Here is a 21,064-nt window from a genome sequence, read left to right on the forward strand (position 1 = left end):
AAAAATTCGTCTGCAGGAAGTGCATGACAGATGAAGAATTCTCAGTCGGAAAGTTATCATCAACAAGTGAATTAACGAGCTTCACTAAAAACGGGCTAATCATTCAGCCCCCTACCGCGTTCGCTCACAACTGTCCAGCATTTTAATGGGGAGGGGGGAACTAATGAAAGTATTTAAATATGTTGATTATATTTGCCCGCTGGAAGGTGACAAAGGGCGACAATATCTGTCCCCTCTTTTCACGTATTCTCTCTTTTAGATGAGCCATGGGCTGTATAACTTCAGCATCAGAATTTAATGAAATAAAAAAAATTTAGAAAAAGATCGAAACCAATATAGAATATATGAATTCCGCCACCAGGAATTGGTCCCGCCAGCTGATGCCATGGGCTCCCAGATGTTGCAGTCGCACAAAGATGGAGTCTTCTGGCATCGGATGTAGCCAATTTTGAATGTGGGCGGCAAGGCTTGCGGGCTTGATGCCATCCGCCCCGAAGCCAATGGCACGGAGTGACATCTTCACCACGAAGCAAAGCGCTGCCGCCATCACTGCAGATAATGAGAAAAAAGGCATACTCAGCTTTCTCAAATTGAAACTGTATAAAGGTAGCAATTACGACGGGCCACCCATAATACACCCAGTCAATCTCGAAGGCTAGATGACCCTTCCAGAAGCGTCGCAAGGTATGTCTTATGCAAAGAGATGGTTTATATGGAGACAAAATTGCGAATAAAAGGCAGTCACAATAATTTCTCAAGTCGTTCGTCCATGGCTTAATTAAATATCATAGGCTGCATTGGTTACCTCGCAGCTCGAGGCTTGCCTGTCACTATAGTGCGCTTGAGTCAGACAGCCGCTTTGGGATAGGGGTATGCTTCTGCAAATGATAAGGTACCTTTATACAGGCGTGTAGGCAAATGAGATTTCTAGTGATGTCATCGATAGTGCAGTACGGATAAAAGTGTTTTTATGTGAAGCATATTATTAGAGCTCAACCCAGCTCCTCAGGCGCGGCGGTGTCGCCTTCAATGACCTTTGACCCCATGCCATACCACGTGGCACCGTGACGTCACGACAGAGGAGAAACGGGGCTCCAACTCGCGCCGTCGCTCGCGGCGTCGCCTTCAAGGCTGACCACGTGACACCGTGACGTCACGACAGAGGAGAAACGGGGCTCCAACTCGCGCCGTCGCGGCGGTATATAAGCAGCTGCGCTTGTTTCTAGGTGGCTTTGGCTCAACTCTTGCAAGATGGGCTGGGTGGGAATCGAACCGGGGTCTCCGGAGTGTGAGACGGAGACGCTACCACTGAGCCACGAGTACGATGCTTCAAAGCGGTACAAAAGCGCCTCTAGTGAATGCGGTGTTGCCTTAGAAACGAGCTGTTTCTAAGGCTCAGGCGTGCGTCGCTTGCTCAGGCGCACATTTCGTTGCCGCGCCGAACGCTGCGTTGCTCGACGCTCACCGCGTCCAATGCGGGGTGCGTAGTCGCTGCGCCGTAGCCCATTGTCTTACACCCCTTGGCGGGTCGACGGGAACGCTGTCACGTTCCACTCTTGAAGGCGAAGCAGAGTAACGCATGAGTTGTTTCTTCCTCTAGCCGAACCAAATATAGCCAAGCAACAGCAGTTCACCAGGCTAAACAGTGGTTCAACAACTAAACTAAAGGCTAGTATGCTTCGCATCCTGGGCTTAACCTTAGCTAAGCCACAGCCATTTTTTTCTTTCTTCTTATCATGATTCGCCTAATGAAGTTACAATGCATCTGATTAACCATTTACAAGCAATTTCTGAGCACGCGCTGGTAGGCGAGTTGGTTATACATGATTACAACGAAGACGCCAAATAAAAGAACGGATGAAGTAAAAAAAAACTATACGGCATAACCACGTAGGCGCAACCACGTTTGCTCCTACGTGGTTCATATATATATATATATATATATATATATATATATATATATATATATATATATATATATTGCCACTAGATATCACGCGCCAGCGCTGAGAAAGAAGTGACTGGAACGCGCGCTCGGCAAGCGGTGGGTGCTGTGGACGCCGGCTTGAATTTTTGTGCACGCTATCTTGTACAACTGTCTCTCTCGCCGACGCCAGGTAGATCTTCAATTGTCTTTTCGTGACAAAACTTGTGGAGGTGCGGGGTACGGTTCATCCGATGCCACAAACCCCTCCTGGTAGCAGGAGTACCAGCCTTGTACTAGTGGACACCCCTGTTCACTGGGCCAGCAGGAGAATCCGAGGATTACCTCCGCAGCTTGATCATCTCTCCGCAACAACGTCGACGCCCCCTCGGACCAGTATAGAAGGAACATACGTCGTTATCGACCATTATGCAAGGTACGGCCACAATGGCAACTCAGTACCTGCTGCAGAGTCTCAGAGCGCCGAAAGTGTTCCACAGGGATGTCTTCGAGGATGTAGAAGACTGGTTAATCCAGTTTGAGCGCGTTGCTGAGATAAACGAATGGAGCGACGCGGCGAAGCTGAGAAATGTCTACTTTAGCTTGGAGGACGGGGCTCGCGCTTGGTACGAGAAGCGAGAAGGGCTCCTCAAATCGTGGCTCGAGTTCCGCCGTGCCTTGCTGGATACATACACCAATGCTGATCGCTGCAAACGAGCCGAACGGACGCTCCAATCCCGCATTCATCTGCCGAATGAGATCGTCACGTCGTACGTAGAGGATATGACGCGCCTCTTACGTCGGGTGGACCCTACCAAGTCAGAGCAAAAGAAGCTGCGCCATTTCATGCGGGGAGTTAAAGAACAGCTATTTGCTGGCCTGGTTCGAAGCCCGCCGAAGACCGTGGGTGCATTTTTAACCGAAGCCACCACGATGGAAAAGGTGCTGCACCATCGCTCAGCTTTCTATGAAAGGCAAATGAACGCTACTTCACCTTTGCACCAGCGCTCAGCTACGTATGACAGGCACGCGAATGCTGCTTCACTGACGGACGCGGTAGCCTTTGGAAGCCTGGAAGTTCTGCGAGACCTTATCCGCTCTGTGGTTCGTGATGAGCTTCAACTGCTCAGCTGTCCGCCTCAGCGCATGCTGGGTTCCATTGCTGCCCTCATGAGAAGGGAAGTGCAGCAACCGATTCAAAGTCTCGTCCCAAGCAGTAATGCGTCGCCGGCGACAGCACAGAGTTGCAGCGCCGTCGTATCCGGAAGTTTTGGGGCGAGTCCCTGTCCGCGCTCCGATCCATTTCATCCCCGCCACGTCTTACGCCGCGTCATACGTCCCGCCGCTCCCATCAGTGCAACCGATCCAACGTATAAAAGATCGGCGCTCGCTCGAAAGGAAATCTGACGTCGGGCGTACCCCGGACAGAAGGCCTCTGTGCTATCACTGTGGAGAAGCCGGTCACATATACCGCGAGTTCCCATACCGCCGCCTCGGACTGCAAGGTTTTGCCGCGGATTCACCCAGGCCCAGATATGGCGAAAGGCCTAGGGCGATTGAAGAGTACCTGAACCAGCAGGATATGCCACTGTTCCCACAGCGGCAGTCGCGCTCGCAGTCCCCAGGGCGATCTTCCCCAGCTCCTAGAAGCCCTCCAATGGCAGCGCAGGGACGATCGCCACGCCCTTGCCGGGAAAACTAAGAACAGAGACCTTCGGGGGCGGGTCCGCTCCCATTGAGGCAAGCACGGTCTATTGAGCATGATTCAATGACGACAGCAGCCGAACTCAGCGACAGACTCTCGCTAGACATACCTGTTGTGCTCGACGGCCGCCACATTAGTGCGTTATTGGACACGGGTGCCGACTACTCGATCTTGTGCGGAAAACTAGGGACGGAACTTAGAAAAGTTATCACGCCTTGGTCTGGAACGCAAATTCGTACGGCTGGCGGGCATATCGTAACACCGTTGGGCCTGTGCACGGTCAGAGTACAAATTCGTGGGTATACGTTTCCAGCCAGATGCCTTATACTCCGCGACTGCTCTCGGGGCCTCATCTTGGGCGTCGACTTTCTGCGAGAGTATGGTGCCATTATAGACCTCCGGGAGCGCACAGTGATTTTTCGACAGAGAGAGCAGCGAACAGTAGCGACAATTGCCGACGTAACGCGCTTCGGGATTACGCCGACAATGTAACTTTACCACGACGCGCAATTGTCCTGGTAGCGGTCGTATGCGACGATCTGCGTGATGGCGAAGCTGTTGCAGAGGGCAATTCCTCCCTTATGCTGACTCATGTTGTATGTGCAGCCCGCAATCTCATTATGCTTCGAGGTGGACATTCTGCGCTCCTCATGGCGAACTTCAGCCAGGAACATCGGCACCTGTTTCGTCGTACTACTATCGCTTTTGCTGAGCCCATAGCAGACGTTGCTGAATGCTTTGCGTCAATGACAGAGGACAACCCAGCTCAGACACTCAGCAATATCGACATCAATTCACACCTTTCGGAAGAAAAGCAAAAAGCGCTGCGCGAGTTGCTACTTCGGTTCAAGGAGGGCTTCGCATCTACTTCTAAGGCACGCCAGACGCCACTCACGAGACACCGAATAATCACGTGTGACGATTCTCGTCCCATACGACAACTGCCTTATTGCGTATCGGTGAAAGAGCGCAACGTGATTAATGCACAAGTGAAAGAAATGCTTGACGATGACGTCATACAACCATCCCAAAGCCCTTGGTCGTCGCCGGTGGTCCTTGTCAAAAAGAAAGACGGAACGCTTCGGTTCTGTGTTGACTATAGAAAGTTGAATAACGTCACAAAAAAGAGGTTTATCTGCTTCCGCGGATCGATGATTCGTTAGATCGGCTCCGACGAACCAGGTATTTTTCATTCATATATTTGAAGAGTGGATATTGGCAAATCGAAGTTGACGAACGAGATCGCGAAAAAACGGCCTTTGTTACCCCGGATGGACTGTACGAATTTAAAATACTTCCATTAGGCCTCGGTTCTGCACCGGCCACATTGCAGAGAATGGTGGACACTGTTCTGACGGGTCTGAAGTGGCAGAGTTGTTTAGTATACTTAGATGACGTCGTCGTGTTTGTGGCGACCTTCGAAGAACATCTGAAGCGTTTAGAGGCGGTACTTGAGGCGTTCCGCTCCGCCAATCTCACACTAAAGCCAGAAAAGTGTCACTTCGTTACGAAGAGTTGAAGTTTCTCGGGCATGGGGTCGTGAACGCTGACGGTGTCCAGCCTGACCCAGACAAAACATCTGCTGTTGTTGCTTTTCTGACTCCTCGTTACAAGAAAGCAGTATGCCGCTTCCTCGGTCTGTGTGCCTACTATGGTCGCTTCATCGCTAATTTCTGCCGGATCGCTGAACCACTCATACGCCTCACGCGAGAAGACACACCCTTCGTTTGGATGGATGAGCAGGACGCAGCTTTCACCGAGTTACGGCAGCGCGTGCAGGAATCGCCCGTTCTCGCTTACTTTGACGAGGACGCTGTCACTGAGGTGCATACCGACGCAAGCAACATCGGTCTTGGCGCTGTTCTCGTTCAACACCAGGAAGGCGTCGAGCGAGCGATTGCTTACACCAGTCGCACCCTTTCACGCGCCAAAATCAACTACTCCACTTCCGAGAAAGTGTGTCTAGCGGTTGTGTGGGCCATCATGAAATTTCGGCCTTATCTCTAGGGTCGCCCTTTCAAGGTGGCCACAGATCACCATTCCTTGTGTTGGTTAGCCAACTTACGAGACCCGTCCGGGCGACTTGCTCGATGGAGTCTCCGTCTGCAGGAGTTCGATGTTACCATCGTCTACAAATCGGGCCGCAAACACGAAGATGCGGACACGTTGTCGAGCGCTCCCGTGAAAACTTGCCATAAGGACATGGACGAAGACAGCGCATTCCTTTGGGCCCTCACCGCATCCGACCTGATCACACGGCAGCGGGAGGAGGACGAAATACACCCTCTCATCAATCAGCTAGAAGGCAAGAATGTTGCACTCCCACGACACATTTGTCGCAGTCTCTCGACATTCTGCCTCCGAAAGGGTGTCCTCTACAAGAAAAACTAGAGTGCCAGCGACGAAGAGTATCTATTGGTCGTAACTGCCACCCTCCGTGATGACATTCTCCTAGCCTGCCATGATGAGCCCACGTCTGGACACTTCGGATTTTCACGTACTCTTGCAAAGGTACGCCGGAAGTACTACTGGCCCAGACTTTCTACCACGGTGAAGCGTAACGTGCAAAGCTGCCGTGAATTTCAACGCAGGAAATCACCGTATTGGAAGCCCGGGGGGTTACTCCAACCCATCGCACAACCTAGCGCGCCGTTTGATCATATCGGCATGGATCTTCTGGGGCCCTTTCCCTTGTCAGCCAGCGGAAAGAAGTGGATTATAATCGCCACAGACTGTCTAACACGCTACCCCGAGACGAAAGCTGTACAACGTGCCACGGCCTACGAAGTTGTCCAGTTCTTTATCGAACAGATAGTCCTAAGACATGGTGCCCTATCACATGTCACACCGACAGAGAAACTGCCTTTAAAGCCCAACTGATAGAGGACATATTCGAGTTGAGCTGCACGCAGCATCGCAAGGCCACTGAATCCTATCATCCCCACACCAATGGACTGACGCAACGGCTAAACAAAACCATTGCTGACGTGCTGTCTATGTATGTAGACGTCCAGCATAAAACATCGGATCAAGTCCTGCCGTACGTTACATTCGCGTACAACACCGCCATTCAGGAAACAACACATTTCGCCCCGTTCCGCCTTGTATACGGGCGCGAGGTCCAGACCACGCTAGATGCAATTCTCCCGTACGACACCGACGCATGAATTACTTCCTACGACGAGCAACTTACTCAACACGCAGAGGCAGCTCGTTAACTAGCGCGCATACACATCACGACGCAGCAGAGTACAACACACGACGCTACAACCTTCGACATCGGCAAGTCGAGTACCAGCCAGGTGACCAAGTCTAGGTGTGGACTCCAATTCGTCGCCAGGGGTTGTCTGAGAAGCTGCTTAGTAGATACTTTGCACCCTATAAAGTGATAGGCCGCGTTAGTGAAGTGAACTATGAGGTCATTCCCGACGGTGCCGCGTCGCCTCGCCGTCGGCAGCACCACTCAGAGATAGTGCATGTTATTCGCCTCAAATCGTATTTCTCGCGTTAAGGCGGCGCCAACCCGATCTCATACGATTTCCACACTTCCACTTTCTTTTAGTAAGCATTCTAGTTTAGTAAGCATCGGGTCGATGCTTTTCTTTTGGCGGGGGGATAATGCCGATAGGTGTCTCACGCCAGCGCTGAGAAAGAAGTGACTGGAACGCGCGCTCGGCAAGACGTGGGTGCTGAAGAAGAAGAAGCAGAGGCTGAGGACGCCGGCTTGAGTTTATGTGTACGCTATCTTGTACAACTGTCTGTCTCGCCGACGCCGGGTAGATCTTCAATTGTCTTTTCGTGACAATATATATAGTTGAATTGAAGCAGAAGCAGTGCATTTGAGACTATGTTAGGACCTAATACATGTACTCCACTGATTCAGTCAACTACGATCTGATTTCAAAAACAAGGATTTTCAACGGTAGATTTGTACAGCAAAAGAATTTAATTCAACAGCTTGCAAAACCAAAACTTCCAAGCAAGTGCAAAGAAAAAAAATGTTGCATACGCGGAGTCAGGAGACCCAAGATGCATGGGCACATTTTTAAAGAGGATAGCAAAATGTTTCACTAATTTTTTAAGTGACCCACCTTACCAAAACTTTAGTAAAAAATGACAGCAAGTAATGACTTGCAGGCGATTACATTTTTGGCAGTGCTGTAATTAACAGATTTCTTTTTTACTTAGCATTGCTGACTGTACTTAAGACTTCTATCGCTAACGAATTACATTTAAGAGGAACCTTTGGCGCCGGCCCAACTCCAACACGGCCTATTCATATGCTTGTAAAATGCGAAACCCTAGTTCCTCAGATAAACCTTGAACCGTTTTTGTGAAATTTGCTGCATTCGAGAGAGAAATATAAATTGTAGTTACACTTCGTTGCGAAATTTTGATTTAGGGCTTGAACGCGGCCTATTCAAATAGATGTAAAACGCAGAAATGCTAGTATAAGATATAAGTATAAGATTCTAGTGAAACTTGCTGCATTTGAGAGATAACGTTAAATCCTATTTACTGTTTCAAGCGAAATATCCATTAAAGGCCTGAATTTTGCTAAAAGAATTTTCAAAAATACGAAAGTCCAAGAAAAAAAAGAAGCCCTATGTTTACAGTTTAATAGCTCTCAATCATAAACAGACATCAAAGTTCTGGAAACGGCATTCTTTAGATCATGCAAAGCGGACGAATTTTATTTTTCAATTTATATCTTACGTGAATTTGTTTTGTTGTGTACAAGGGTTCCGGAAAAGTTGTATATCCCTATTACTAAATTTTTTGAGATTCATCTATACGTATCAATTTTGTCTGCTTTAGATGTACTATCAGTTAAAATTGACAGAAATGGGATATCATATTTTATGTTGAGTTACAGATTAAAACTTGATAGTTCGTTTTCTGAAAATTTGCTATTTTTCCCAAATTTTATTGAAAGGTTGACAACCTAAATCAAAAATTCGAAAGGAAAAGACACTAGATTTTAAGTTTTCTATTAAATGCAACACACTCCGCCAAATTTGGTGCAGTGGCTGCCTAGAAAAACGAATTCTCCTTTTACATGTATTCAGATAGGAGCACCCGAGCTGTACCTTCCTCTTGAGCAGTTACTTTATTCACTAGGCAAGCTCTAAGTGCTGAAGCAGCTTTGAGCACTAGCATTTGGGAGAAACTACAATGGAACGGCCACGGTCGCCCCACGCAGCTGTCCCAAGGATGCGCATGTTCAGATGGGTGAACTCGGACACTCAATCGTCATCAGCCTATTTTGATGTCCACTGCAGGATGAAGGCCAGTCCCTGTGACCTCAAATTACCCATTTCTTGCGCGACCTGATTACAACTCGCGCCTACAAATTTCCTCATTTCATCCCCCGCCTCATTCTCCTTCATCCTCGACTGCCTTTCGCTTCTCTTGATACCTATTCGCCAGTTCTAATGGTCCATCAGTTGTATATCCTACGCATTGCATGCATTCCCAGCTGCGTATCACCAATAGTATATGTATCTTAATCTCTCAACCCCCGCACATGTGAGCTGCCAAATAAATCGGCACTTTTACGACTCCATAGCGATGATTTCTTCGGACGCTGATGGCAGGAACTCATCTACGGACAATTTTTTATCGCTTGTTTTACCCGACAAGGAGCACCTTGTTCAAGCACCAGCCACACTGAAGCGCTGCTCTTCGGAGAAGGCCCAATTGCGAGCATCACGCATTAACCCAACACAGCCTCGTGGGCAAAGGGTCCCGAGTAACAACACCGTGCTTCAGCATGCACATCCAGCGAGTTGTAGTGTTGGTGCAGATGTCATCAGAAGAAAATGGAGATAGTCGACCAATGGAAATTTTGAAACGCAGTTATCATTAAGCTATGTAACACGTGGAAAGCTGCGGAACATGCAATGAAAAATGCAGGCCTTGTTCTATTTATTGCGTTTCTACAGTGTTAACATTTGGACGAAAAATTAAGTAGCAATAATCGATTTCTTTTTAGTAAATTGTAATTGGAATATGCTGCACGAAATACAACTTGCTACTTATGAGCGATCCGTGCCTTTGGCGTAAGTGGGCTGGCATTGACAATATATAGAATGCCATGTTTTACCCATTTCCAGGATCATATACCTGTTGACAAAACACGATTCTGTAGTGCGTTTATGAGTCCGAAACCCGTGCCACGATTTTTATTTTTACGTTGTACTGCAGTTAACAAATCTTTTCATTTTCCCCGAATCGCTCAAATTCCCGAGTGAGCGAGCTTGCATTGTTCAACAACTGTTGAAATAAATGACTCTTTTTGACGTTTGTGAAAACCTCTGCTTAGTGCAGAAATGCTGAAATATGCTGCTGGGACAGTTGTTTTATTTAAACAACCGTGTGGGTGCTGCGATGTATGTGCACGCCAAGTCAATTAGGCAGTTAGCCCTCAACATAACCATGCGAGAAAATTCTAGAAATGCTGAAGTATTTTGTTTCCTTCTTGTGGAGGGTTACCCTTACTGCAAATTTGTGCTGATGTTGAGATAGTGATTTTACTGATACTGAACTGAGGTTATGAGCCACCGCCCCCACCAATTAAAGATTATTGTCATGCGCTTGTTTGCATCTGGGCCGCTAAATATTTTCGCCGCTTGTTCGAATGCTAACCGAAAAATGTCTGAACGTTGAAATTGTAGACAAAACTTTGTAACAATCGAAAGTTAATTTTTCACAGTCTGGATATACATAAGTATCACAAATCGGAGTTCATACAGAATATCGCATATATATACATATATATATATATATATATATATATATATATATATATATATATATATATATATACTATAAAGGAGGTTTATTGGAGTTCGTAGCGACCGCCGGTTCTACGATGCACCGAGCACAGTCCCCGAGCTCGAGCTTCTACTGCGCGCTTGATGCTGCCGATGCTGCTGACTCAGTGTGCACATCGTTATCTTTCTTACAATGGCCCCGCGGAAATAAAGGAGCCATCCTGGCGACTTATATATATATATATATATATATATATATATATATATATATATATATATATATATATATATATATATATATATCGCAAATATTCGCTCCTCCCTTCGGTGTAGTCCCAATCTTCTCCAACTATCCTCCGTTCAGCTCCCACAATTACGATTTATTTGTATCCCTTCGCGTTCGCGTTAACTTCTACCGCAATGTTGTGGCCGTGGATGCTGGGCCCAGTATTGACCTGTCGAGCCTACTCAAAGTGCGCGCCATTGTCCCCGTCCAAGAGAGCGTAAAAGCATTCAGCAAAAACACGTGTGGGTATCATTCACGGTGCGCACCCGTCTCTCTCTCTCTCTCTCGATGCCGACACTGTGAAACACCGCATCGAATCCCCCGTACCCCTCCTTTGATTTCGCGTAGTGGCGGCGACGTGAGGGTTACCTTCGCCGGCGACGTTGTGCCCGCTAACTTGATCCCGTTCAAGCAGCGACACCCGGACCATGCTAAGCGGCCGCGACCACTTCAGTGTGACCGCTGTGGCGCCTTTCGCCATCTTGCTCGCGTGACGCCTGCTGCGTCCGCTGCGGCCAATCACATGCAGCCAAGACTGCACATCGCAGCGGCCGCATTGCGTTAACTGCAGTGGCAACTACGCTGCAGTGGAGCCACGCTGCCCTCACTGGCAGCTCGAGAGAAAGGCAGCTACGTTGTTGTCCAATGAGCAGCCCGTCACGTGCAAGCGGGCGCTCGAGCTAGCCCTAAAGCTCGCGCGCACGTGCCCAACTGCGCCAACTGTAGACAGCCGCTCCTCGCCTGTCCGCGAGAGTCCAGTCTGTAGTAGCGTGCGGCAACCGCGAAGCCGTACTCCAGAAAACGACAGGGGCCGGTGCAGAACAAGGAATCGGCGTTTCTTCTTTTGCACACGCTTTTTATAGGCAGCGGTTGCTTATCCGCTGCTGATATCAGTGCCCGTGATGACGAAGTGGCACGGCATGCGCTTGACGTTACGTCATCACACAGTCCAGTCTAGCATCTCCTTTGAAGACACCCTGCGCGGCCACAGCTCCCATACAGCGGAACCAGAACCGCCTCATCGGCCCGCAGCTGCCGAGGAATCAGCGCGTCGCAGGGCATGCGTTCATTGCGGCTGTCGCTGCAACACTGCAAGTGCATCGATGACACTGCAAGCCAAATGTGCGCTGCGGTCCTCGCCGCACAGGAAGCCCTGCATCGCGGTGGCTCGGCGCGGCTCTAAGCCCCGCTTTTGCTTGTTTGTTTTTTAGGACTCGCCGCCTTCCTCTGGTTTCTCTCTCACTAATATTTCTCTCTTCGCTCCCCTTTCCCGTGTATGCGCTGTTGAAATGCCCTCGCACCAGCGGAAGTTACGGCGCTGCACTTCTCTTATTTCTTAGAAGAAAAAAAACGCTCTCTCGAAAGGGGCGGTGACACACAGCCACCTAGCCTGTTTGAGCTTACCAGGTAATGTACACTTTTGTCAGTCCACCATTGTATCTGTCTTTTCCTAATGTTATCTTTGTACATTAAAACATGCCTTAAATTTATTCATGCGCACATATCATGACGGGTGTAAAGCCAGCGTAGCTATGATGAAAAAAATCCGTTTAATATTTTATGAAGAGCCTGAAATAGACAACCATTAAATATCATGGTACACTATTCAGTTGTATAATACGTCATTGTCAATAGCTGCTATTTACAGATGCCCTGGAGCGCCTGAGGAATACTTTCTCCATTGAAGATGCATGATTATCTACACAACAATATAAATTATCCCACAAAGTTTTTATTAAGCAGTGATTTTAAACAAGCTGGGATAGACTGGGATGAGTTGTGTCGGCGACAGAGATGAAAAAACTGTTTGCACCTGTTTGATATAATGTTAGGTGTTTTTTTTGCAGACTCTTAAAGAACCTATGCGTCTCAAAGAAGATGCCTGCTCAGTACTTGTTCTTGATTGAGCGTCGCAGTCGATAACATCACATATAGGCTTTGAAGAAAGGATTTCAGATCGTGACATGCTGGTTATAACGCTTTTTTTACTTTGAGTAGGAGAGCTAGCTGTAAGGTCGAACCATCTCGAATAGCTTTAAAAAAAATATAGACGAGCTAATCATAAGAGTGGTATCGACAACTTAGAGGAAACCTTGAATAGACTCGCAGCTCTATCCTGCGGAGGTGTTAACGGTCTCTGGGTTAACTACAACAGGCTATAATACACTGTAAAAATAATTTCATTCCATCAATATTCAAGAGAACTGAGTGGTAAACACCGTGGTTTATGCCAAGCAGAATTCACCTAAAACAAAAAGCAAGAATACCAAGAAAGAAAGGATAAATTCTGCAGAGATAAGAGAGCTCACGTGCAAAGTGAAACATAAAATAAAAGCTATAAAGGACGATTTCTGTTCACATACGTTAACGATATTCACAAGGAGTCGACCGCAAGAACTTAGTATCGCTACTTATCGAAATCAGAAAGCGCGAGGCGTAAAAGTGGCAGTTTTAGCCATAGAAGGCATGCACATTGTAGCAAATACATTTAACGCCTATTGCCAATCCGCGCGTGGATATTTCCACGTGCTAATCGACTTCGAGTGCGGTGGCGTCAGTCGTTGACGACCGGATGGGCGAAGTTGCGATAACAGAGTCGGGTATTTAAAACTTGATTTTGCATATAGACAACAGGAAGGCGCCGGGAGTGGGGCATATAATAAATGTGTTTTTAAAACGATACGCACATATTTCATTCTTGCGGGTAACATTTTTCGAATCACCGAGTACAGCTTCTCTTCCCAAGGATTGGCTGTGTGGGAAAGTAAGCCCATTCATAAAGAAAGCAATAGATTACACGAGAAAACATATAGGCCAATATCACTAACATGTTGCTTCGTTAAATTAGTGGAACCCATAGCAAGTAAAGCAGTCATGACCTACTTAGAAGAAAGCAAAGTACAATGTATTATTCAACGTGGTTATTTAGGTAGGTCTGTCAGCCATAACACATTTAGTAGAGATAACACGCTTTCGCATGAATATTTAATTCCAAATTCCAAGCTGATGCCATCTTTATTGATTTTTATAGGCTTGCAATCGTGTCTTGCAGTGTAAACTAATTGAGGATACAAGCTGCATCAAAATTGAACACTTTGTAATGGGACTGGATAGCAGCTTCTTTATCAAACCTAACCCAGTGTGTTGCCATAAGCTATATGACTCTCAACAATAGAAGTTTATATGGCGTGCCCCAGGGATCCGTATCGAATCCATTATTATTTCTATTGTAGGTTAACCAGATCACAGGCTACACAGAAACTTGAGTAAAATTGCGGCTTTTTGCATATGAGCTCGTAATTCACACTTGCGAGTGAGAAATCGATGGTTAGGCACATTAATAACTACACTAAAGAAAATAGCCCATTGATGTGACATGTTGGGAATGAAAATATAATCTGAAGAAAACAAAACATATGCCCATAACTAATAGGAAGACGATATTTAAGTAGAATTATAGATTAATTTGTAAAGATTTGTTAGAAACTTACAGAATAAAATATTTAGGTTGTGGGGATCGAAGTGCCTTCTCCCGCCGGCTTCCCCAGCTCACGCGTTGTGCTTAGCTCTATATCCAGGAACCGTAGCCATAACGGCAACATGGCGGACACGGCTAGCGCGCCGGGGCTAATTTCCCGCGCAAACCTTACTTCTCCCTCCCGGGGTCGAATCGACGCGCGAGCATGTGTCACCGGGATGCGCCCTCGTTGGCCTCTCAAGTGGCGCTCCCCGGGCGCCCCCTCCTCCCGAGCTCCCTCCCGCTGAGCGCTTTATCGCCAGCCTTGCCCGATCGGGCTCTAACTGGTCAAATTGGGCTACGTGTTGTGCGGGATGCCGTCGAAAGTTGAGAGTTGGCTACATGGCTATATTTAGGCAATTTTTGTTATAAGAACTTCCGAGTGCTGAGTACCACGTCAACAGTCACAAAATTTGGGAACGCCGGTATATGAAAGCCCAAAGCTCATTGATGCTGTAAAGCTATGTAGGCAATCTCCAAGGCTGTGTTTTTAGGCAATGTCGGCGCTGGGAGGACGGCGTTAAGTCATGGCTGCCATGTTTCTGCATCATCATAGCTCTAGGCTCTCTTCCTTTTTTTATGATTTCGGCGCCACCTGCTACCGGTTCAGACGTGGTTCAACAAGAAAAACGGTGGGGCTTATATCTGTCGAGTACCTATTCTATGCCCGTTTCTGTGCAGGAAACTATGATGTGGACTTTCACAACAGTTCAAGTATTCGGAGGCATGTCGTAGTGAGAAATTCTCACCCGTGGTCTTTCAATGTTTATGAAGTGTTCCTCGAAGCCTTTTGCTAGGTTTTCCCGCAAATCACCAAGCTATTTACCCAGTAAATCTAGAAAAAAAAATCCGCAGGTCGCTTTAAGCGAGAAACACGTTGGTTCGGATCTTATCTGCATGTTCAGCGAAGCGCAGCTGTCTCGACTGCTGATCAAAACAATATATTCTGTTCTTGTTGTGGTTAACCATGTTGGAACATGGTCTTCCAATGAGAGCATTGACAACCTTTTATAGGAGAACTTCTCTCTGCAAGGAGCAATGTAAAGCACGGGAGCGCGTTGCAATCATGGCTTACACTACGTGATAGCGCCAGAGCCAATTAATAAGACGCGTCCCTCAACAGAACTTCTGGTTGAAGCAAACGTAGTGCATTCTTGTGAGTGACATAGCCACACGTGAGTTGGAGGGCACGAACATATTCCGGCTACAGTAGTAGTCTGGCTGAGAAATCTGGGAAGAATCTCGTCGCCTTCTCAAAACACAGCATGGACAAGTCGGCGAAGTACAGCCATTTGTATAAGAAGGTATAGGAGAAGAACACCTCTTTCAGAGGTACATTTTATGAGCATCTTCGTTTTTAAAAGCGTCTGGAGCTGCGTAGTGTTGGAATGAGGTAAATTTCTTTCTTCATTCTAAAATTTTCTGAATTCATCCTGCAGTCAAAGGACATTATTGCAGCTGAAAAACATTGGTCACTCGATTGTGACCACCCGAAGCTGATCCGCGAGCTTGTAGTTGGCCATTGTTTGCCTGAGTGTTGTGTAAAATTACCTCGGGTAAATCGAGGCGTGAACTAACAATAGCTCGAAACGTGGCTCAGTAAGTACCAATGACGTCATGAGTGTATTAGAAAAGAAATCCTTCGGCTAAGTGTAGCAATAAGTACTGCCCAAATCCACGTCTAAGTGCCAGCTCTCGCTAGAATTGTTTACGCAGATCTTGATGCCTCTGTGGTGCTGGTTGTATTCGGCGGAGGTAATTTAGTAGCTGCAAATAAGCGGTGGGATTTGGACACCATCTATAAGATACGCGACAAACATCGTCAAACACTTTGGCTATGTGTTTGGCTACTTTTCGTTCACGACAAATTTGGGTCTGGCTATATTGGGCTACATAGATTGAGACCATTTGGCTTTTGTCTGTTTGGGCCATCTGGCAACCTTATTTATGGCCGCGGAAGATGCTCACAGGCCGACAGCGAACTAAGTCACCTTAACGAGTTGGCGACATGGGACCTTGCCTCCATTGACTTCTCGTTCTCGCGCTCGCTGGACCACAACCTGGTTATCCCTAACGCAGCGGGCGCGCGTACTCGATCGGTCTTGCGGCAAGCCTTTGCCCGTGAGTGCCGTAACTGTCGTACTGTGATGTATCCGCCGTGAATAAATGCGCCTTTGTTGGCGATCTGACTCAAGCGCCTTCTCTGTGCCGTGTCGGAGAGCTGGCGAATCCTGCCGTAGCGCCTTCGTGCGTTGCGGAGTGGAGGAGCGTCGTGCCTTTTTCTGACCGTCGCTCGTAGGGTGAGCCTAGTGTTAACCCAACCCCATGAGGTGTAAGCTTTACAAGTGCATTTAAATGCAATACTCAGATGACACATGTTAGAATTGGTTCTGGACGCTCTGTTTCTCGCGAAAAAATCTAGCTGCAGCACGATTTTATGTGAAACTAACGGCATATAAATCTTTAGCATGGCCGATTCTTGAGAATGATAGCATGGTGGCGGAGGAACCCTAACTATAGTGGAACCCGTACGGGAAAGAAATCGCGCAGAAACTAAAATGTAAACAAAATACAGCGTCGCGATTTATATTCAGTAATCATTCTCAACACGAGAGTTTAGGTATTCTTAGAAACCAAGCAGTAGTGCCTACCCTCGCTCGTCGTCGTGAAGTTTTTTCTATCGTATATCGGTTACCTTATTAATATGAATTAACGAGATAACGTGCAGCCACCCCATCGACACCCCCCCAGAACCTATCGTAATAAACACATCAGGAAGTATCTCACACAATGCGACACTTTCAAGCGTTAATTTCTTTAGTTGGCCAGAGAAATCTGGAATGCGTTCCCAAAGGCAATGATTTAATCAGTTTCCCTGGATGGCCTTCTCGCAGAAGTGGAGCCATGGTTATGTTGCGCATTACAGCATTTGAGCGCGTAGTTCACAGCGGATTGTGTTGGATGAATGATTGGGCAAGGTTGCACGTGTAACTATATGTTACTTCACGATCTTAGATGTGATTACTGAAAGGTGCTCAAGGGGGGTGTTTTATTAAACCTTGAAACTACACCGCTGTCCTACGACTGATATTGTAATTGTTGTGAGCATCTTTTGTTATTCCTTCTTGATTCACGCAATTAAAGCAAGTTTCTCGTTATGCTGAATGTCAGTGTTGTTGTATGTCAGTTTCCTGAATTTAGGTTCTTCTTTTTTCTTTTTTCCTGTCATTCCCATGCTCATGTGGATTTTCACAACTCACTACTTGTTTGGACCTGTGCAAAGGCTCACGGCATTGGTGAATAATTGTGAAGTAAAACCTCTATATGTACGTTGTACAGGTACCGATACCTTAACGGGATTGGTCCTAATAATCCTTCTCTGCATTTAAAATGATGCATTCTTTGCGAACCCTCTAACACTTGTTCGACCGGGGCTGCTGGCTGGCTTGGTGCTGCAGCTGCCTTGCTGCATAGCTCGGCCACCCGACAGCACTATATACCATCTTCGCTTACGGATATACAGGCTGCTCGTTTCGTTTTCTAACCAAGTAAATGTAAAACAAGTGATATCTAAATATCCTAATTGCTATAGAAACATCCTCTAAAGAACAACTTTTTATTAAAACAATTCTTTCCGTCTTTTTTATGCCTACTTTCTTTACCATTCATCATCATCATCATCATCATAAGCCTGTTTATGTCTACTGAAGGACGAAGGCCTCTCCCTGCGATCTCCAATTGCCCGTGTTTTGCACCAAAAGATTCCAACTAGCGCCCGCGAATTTGCTAATTTCATCGCTCCACCTAGTCTTCTGTCGTCCTCGATTGCGTTTCCCTTCTCTTGGTACCCATTCTGTAACCCTGATGGTCCAAGGGTTATCTAACCTGCGCGGTACATGACCTGCCCAGCTCCATTTTTTTCTCTTGATGTCAATTAGAATATCGTCTACACTCCTTTGCTCTCTGATTTGCTCTCTGAGTTAGGCACAGAATGGCAAAGTATCGCAGTTTCGCGGGAATGCCAGACTATTTGCGGGATGATAATTGCATTCTGTGTACACATAGACAGCGTCTCCCTAGAGCACAGAAGCGAATCCTTTCGTGTAAAAAAAATGCCAGCCCGGCTTCCCGCTTGTGCGAGGCAGCAGTACTGCTCTCAAAAAGGCGGCCAAAAAGCTAATTCTCTTTATGTATGGATTATTCCGGTCATAAATATGGCACCTGAAATTTTATCGATGTGGCTGTTACATTCATGTCTCGCGGCAAAGGTTATCTTGCTCTGCAATTTTCGTTATCTCAGCTTTAGTAATCTACTTGCGGCTGTCGCAAACCATCATGCGCGCATCCTGGATGCTCGTCGATAGCTGGGATTTCGCCAAGATACAATGATTAACGTTTCATCAATGCGACGTAACCAACGTGGAACCACTGTGGGAAGCATGGAGCGTGTTTATGAATTTTTCGCCGCATTTCAGAATAGAATGCTGCGGCACGCACGTAGAGGGCACGATATACAGTTTCTTCGACTTAACGTGCGAAACGCCGTAACAAGCGTCACACGAGAGGTTGCATGCATGGGGATGCGAAGATTGTGATAACTATATTGGAATCCATATCACTGCAAGAAGTCCGCATGACAGAGGAAAAAGGCACATCTGAGGCTAAGCCACATTACAGCAGGGATCACTTCTTAGATGTTCCCTGCCGCCTTACCTAATGACACACAATCACATTACGAGACGCTTAGTTAAAAAAGATACAATGATCCGAAAGCGCCACTGCTCCACCACAATGTTTTGTACATCATGTTTTGATTCTGGATTTCCATTGTTGCTATCAAGAATTACGAGGAAGCTTTAGCTTGGGGCCAACTGAAATTCCCCTAGGATAAAACACATGCACAACGCAGAAATTTCCTCTTGAGAGCCGCTGCCCTGATTAGAATAGCAGCCGCTGAATTTTGGATAAATTCTTAAATTCTAGCAACTGTAGAAAGCCGAGTTTTTGTTGAATTCCCCAAATCATTTACACAAATGCGAAAATTTTCGAGAAATTGAAGTAAAAGATTGAAGCACTCAGTTTACAAATCCGTAAAATTAGACGAAAACCAAACATCAGTTTTGAAAACGCGTCTGTTAGAGCACATCAACCAAACAAATTTGATTTATGTCCTTTTACGTAAATTTGTTGCAATGTTAACACGGGTTACGCAAATGTCCTACTCATGAACTAGTCGTTTATTTGATACGTCAATTTTATAGGCGTGAATTTTCATGATAGTTGAATTTTACAGAATTGGATATTCTTCTTTATTTCGAAATTGCAGGTTGACAATTCCATTAGTTCCTGAATAGCTTATTCAAGTGTGGAAAGATTCAATATTATTAAAATAAAAAAATACGAATAAAATTAAGATCAGCTTTCTGGTAGAGATTAATATATATTTTATTATTGCAACAGGGCTCATAAAAATCAACCCTGTAGATGCTAAGACAATTGGATTGTCCGCTACCATGTAAACATACAGGAGGTCCCGAGCTACAGCTTCATCTTAAAAGTGTGTCCGTGTCTTTTCGTATATACATGAGAGACCTCCCTGCAAACCCAGTACGTTTGAACCAACAAAGCATCGCTTGGTCACAGCTATCCCTACAGCACCGATAACTTTGGGCTGAGTAATTTATTGGCGACTGTTTCCTAGCACACAATTTAGTTAAGTACTCAAGGGAACGCATATAAGAAAATATAACTTACGCAGGCTGAAAAGCAGGATGAAGGGAATTTGCTCCCCCCGTCCCGGTCTGAAAAAAAAGAGAAATAGTTGTGTCAAGATAGAAAAGCAAAACATTTTCCTCCTTTTCAAGGTCTTGTGGATTGCATGTACTTATTAGGCGTAAATAGAAGGTCCAGTGTGGACTGTCACTCTCCGGAGGTCACCGCGTGACCCTGACTGCCCGACAAGACGAAAACGGGGCTTTAAGATATCTCCTAAAAAATGAACTTCTTTTTATTTGAACGTTACGTGTTTTTATCATTGTCAATCATTTAGCAGTAATGCGACGGATACTTCTACCTCTGCTGAAAATTTATAGATTTCTTACTTTACATACAGCCGGTAATATTGCCACGGACCAGCACTATTAATGGGAAAGAGGCCAAGCGGTTCTGTGATTGAGGGTGGCAGTTCTTAAGCTGACACGAGCGGTCGCTTTCTAGTCACTCATTGATATCCTTTCGTCTATTTTATGTATACTGCCTCTCGTCGGCATGTTTCCGCGTAACTTCTTGGCGGAAGTAGCATTTCTTCTGCTCTTCACGTAAGTGTTCAGTGGATCCTACCTTTCCAACGCTCCGTGGGTTGTATTGTAGGTGGTGTGAGTATTGGTGGTGGTAGTCTCGCAACCTATCACGATTTTCAAAAAGCTGGCCACGGACATCTTCGTGACCTGCAAGAGAGCATCAGTATCGCCAACAGGTGGATTTATCATGTTCCGAAATGCTACGCTTAACTAAAAGCGCCACACCTCAAGTCTACTTCAGAACATACGAATATTACCTCGCTAGTTATGAAACTGAATCAGAAGCTATACAACTGTTTAGTGACCGTGACTGTTGCGGCAGTCTGCATACAAATGCTTTACGCCATTGCATGCGGATGTAATTCGAGCCTTACGCCAAACATAAAGAAGTTGAGTGCGCTTAAGCTTTGCCTTTAAGAGTGGACGCACAGAGCATTCAAACATCCCCGACCGCTTCTGCCGCTTCCCGGCAACTGCAGCTTATGTAACCGGATTGTTTACAGGGAAACGTTGGCGGCGAACGGTATGCACGAAGGCGAGCTTTCTGGTAGAAACAC

At 46.4% G+C, this 21,064-nt stretch overlaps 2 protein-coding genes across 2 annotated transcripts in view; both read right to left on the bottom strand.

The window, feature by feature from the left end:
* Nucleotides 1–21,064, bottom strand: part of LOC142578269 (uncharacterized) — a 291,756-nt gene that overhangs the window by 158,008 nt on the left and 112,684 nt on the right. The gene's annotated exons all lie outside the window — the stretch shown is intronic.
* LOC142577846 (uncharacterized) lies at nt 277–20,646 on the bottom strand. The gene is made up of 3 exons (XM_075687284.1): nt 20,548–20,646; nt 19,963–20,009; nt 277–549 (listed from the first exon to the last, which is right to left on the bottom strand). The coding sequence occupies exons 1-3, from the start codon at nt 20,643–20,645 to the stop codon at nt 314–316; spliced, it is 381 nt and encodes a 126-aa protein (XP_075543399.1). The 5' UTR covers nt 20,646; the 3' UTR covers nt 277–313.

This window comes from Dermacentor variabilis, chromosome 4, assembly GCF_050947875.1.
Source record: "Dermacentor variabilis isolate Ectoservices chromosome 4, ASM5094787v1, whole genome shotgun sequence".
NCBI lineage: Eukaryota > Metazoa > Arthropoda > Arachnida > Ixodida > Ixodidae > Dermacentor > Dermacentor variabilis.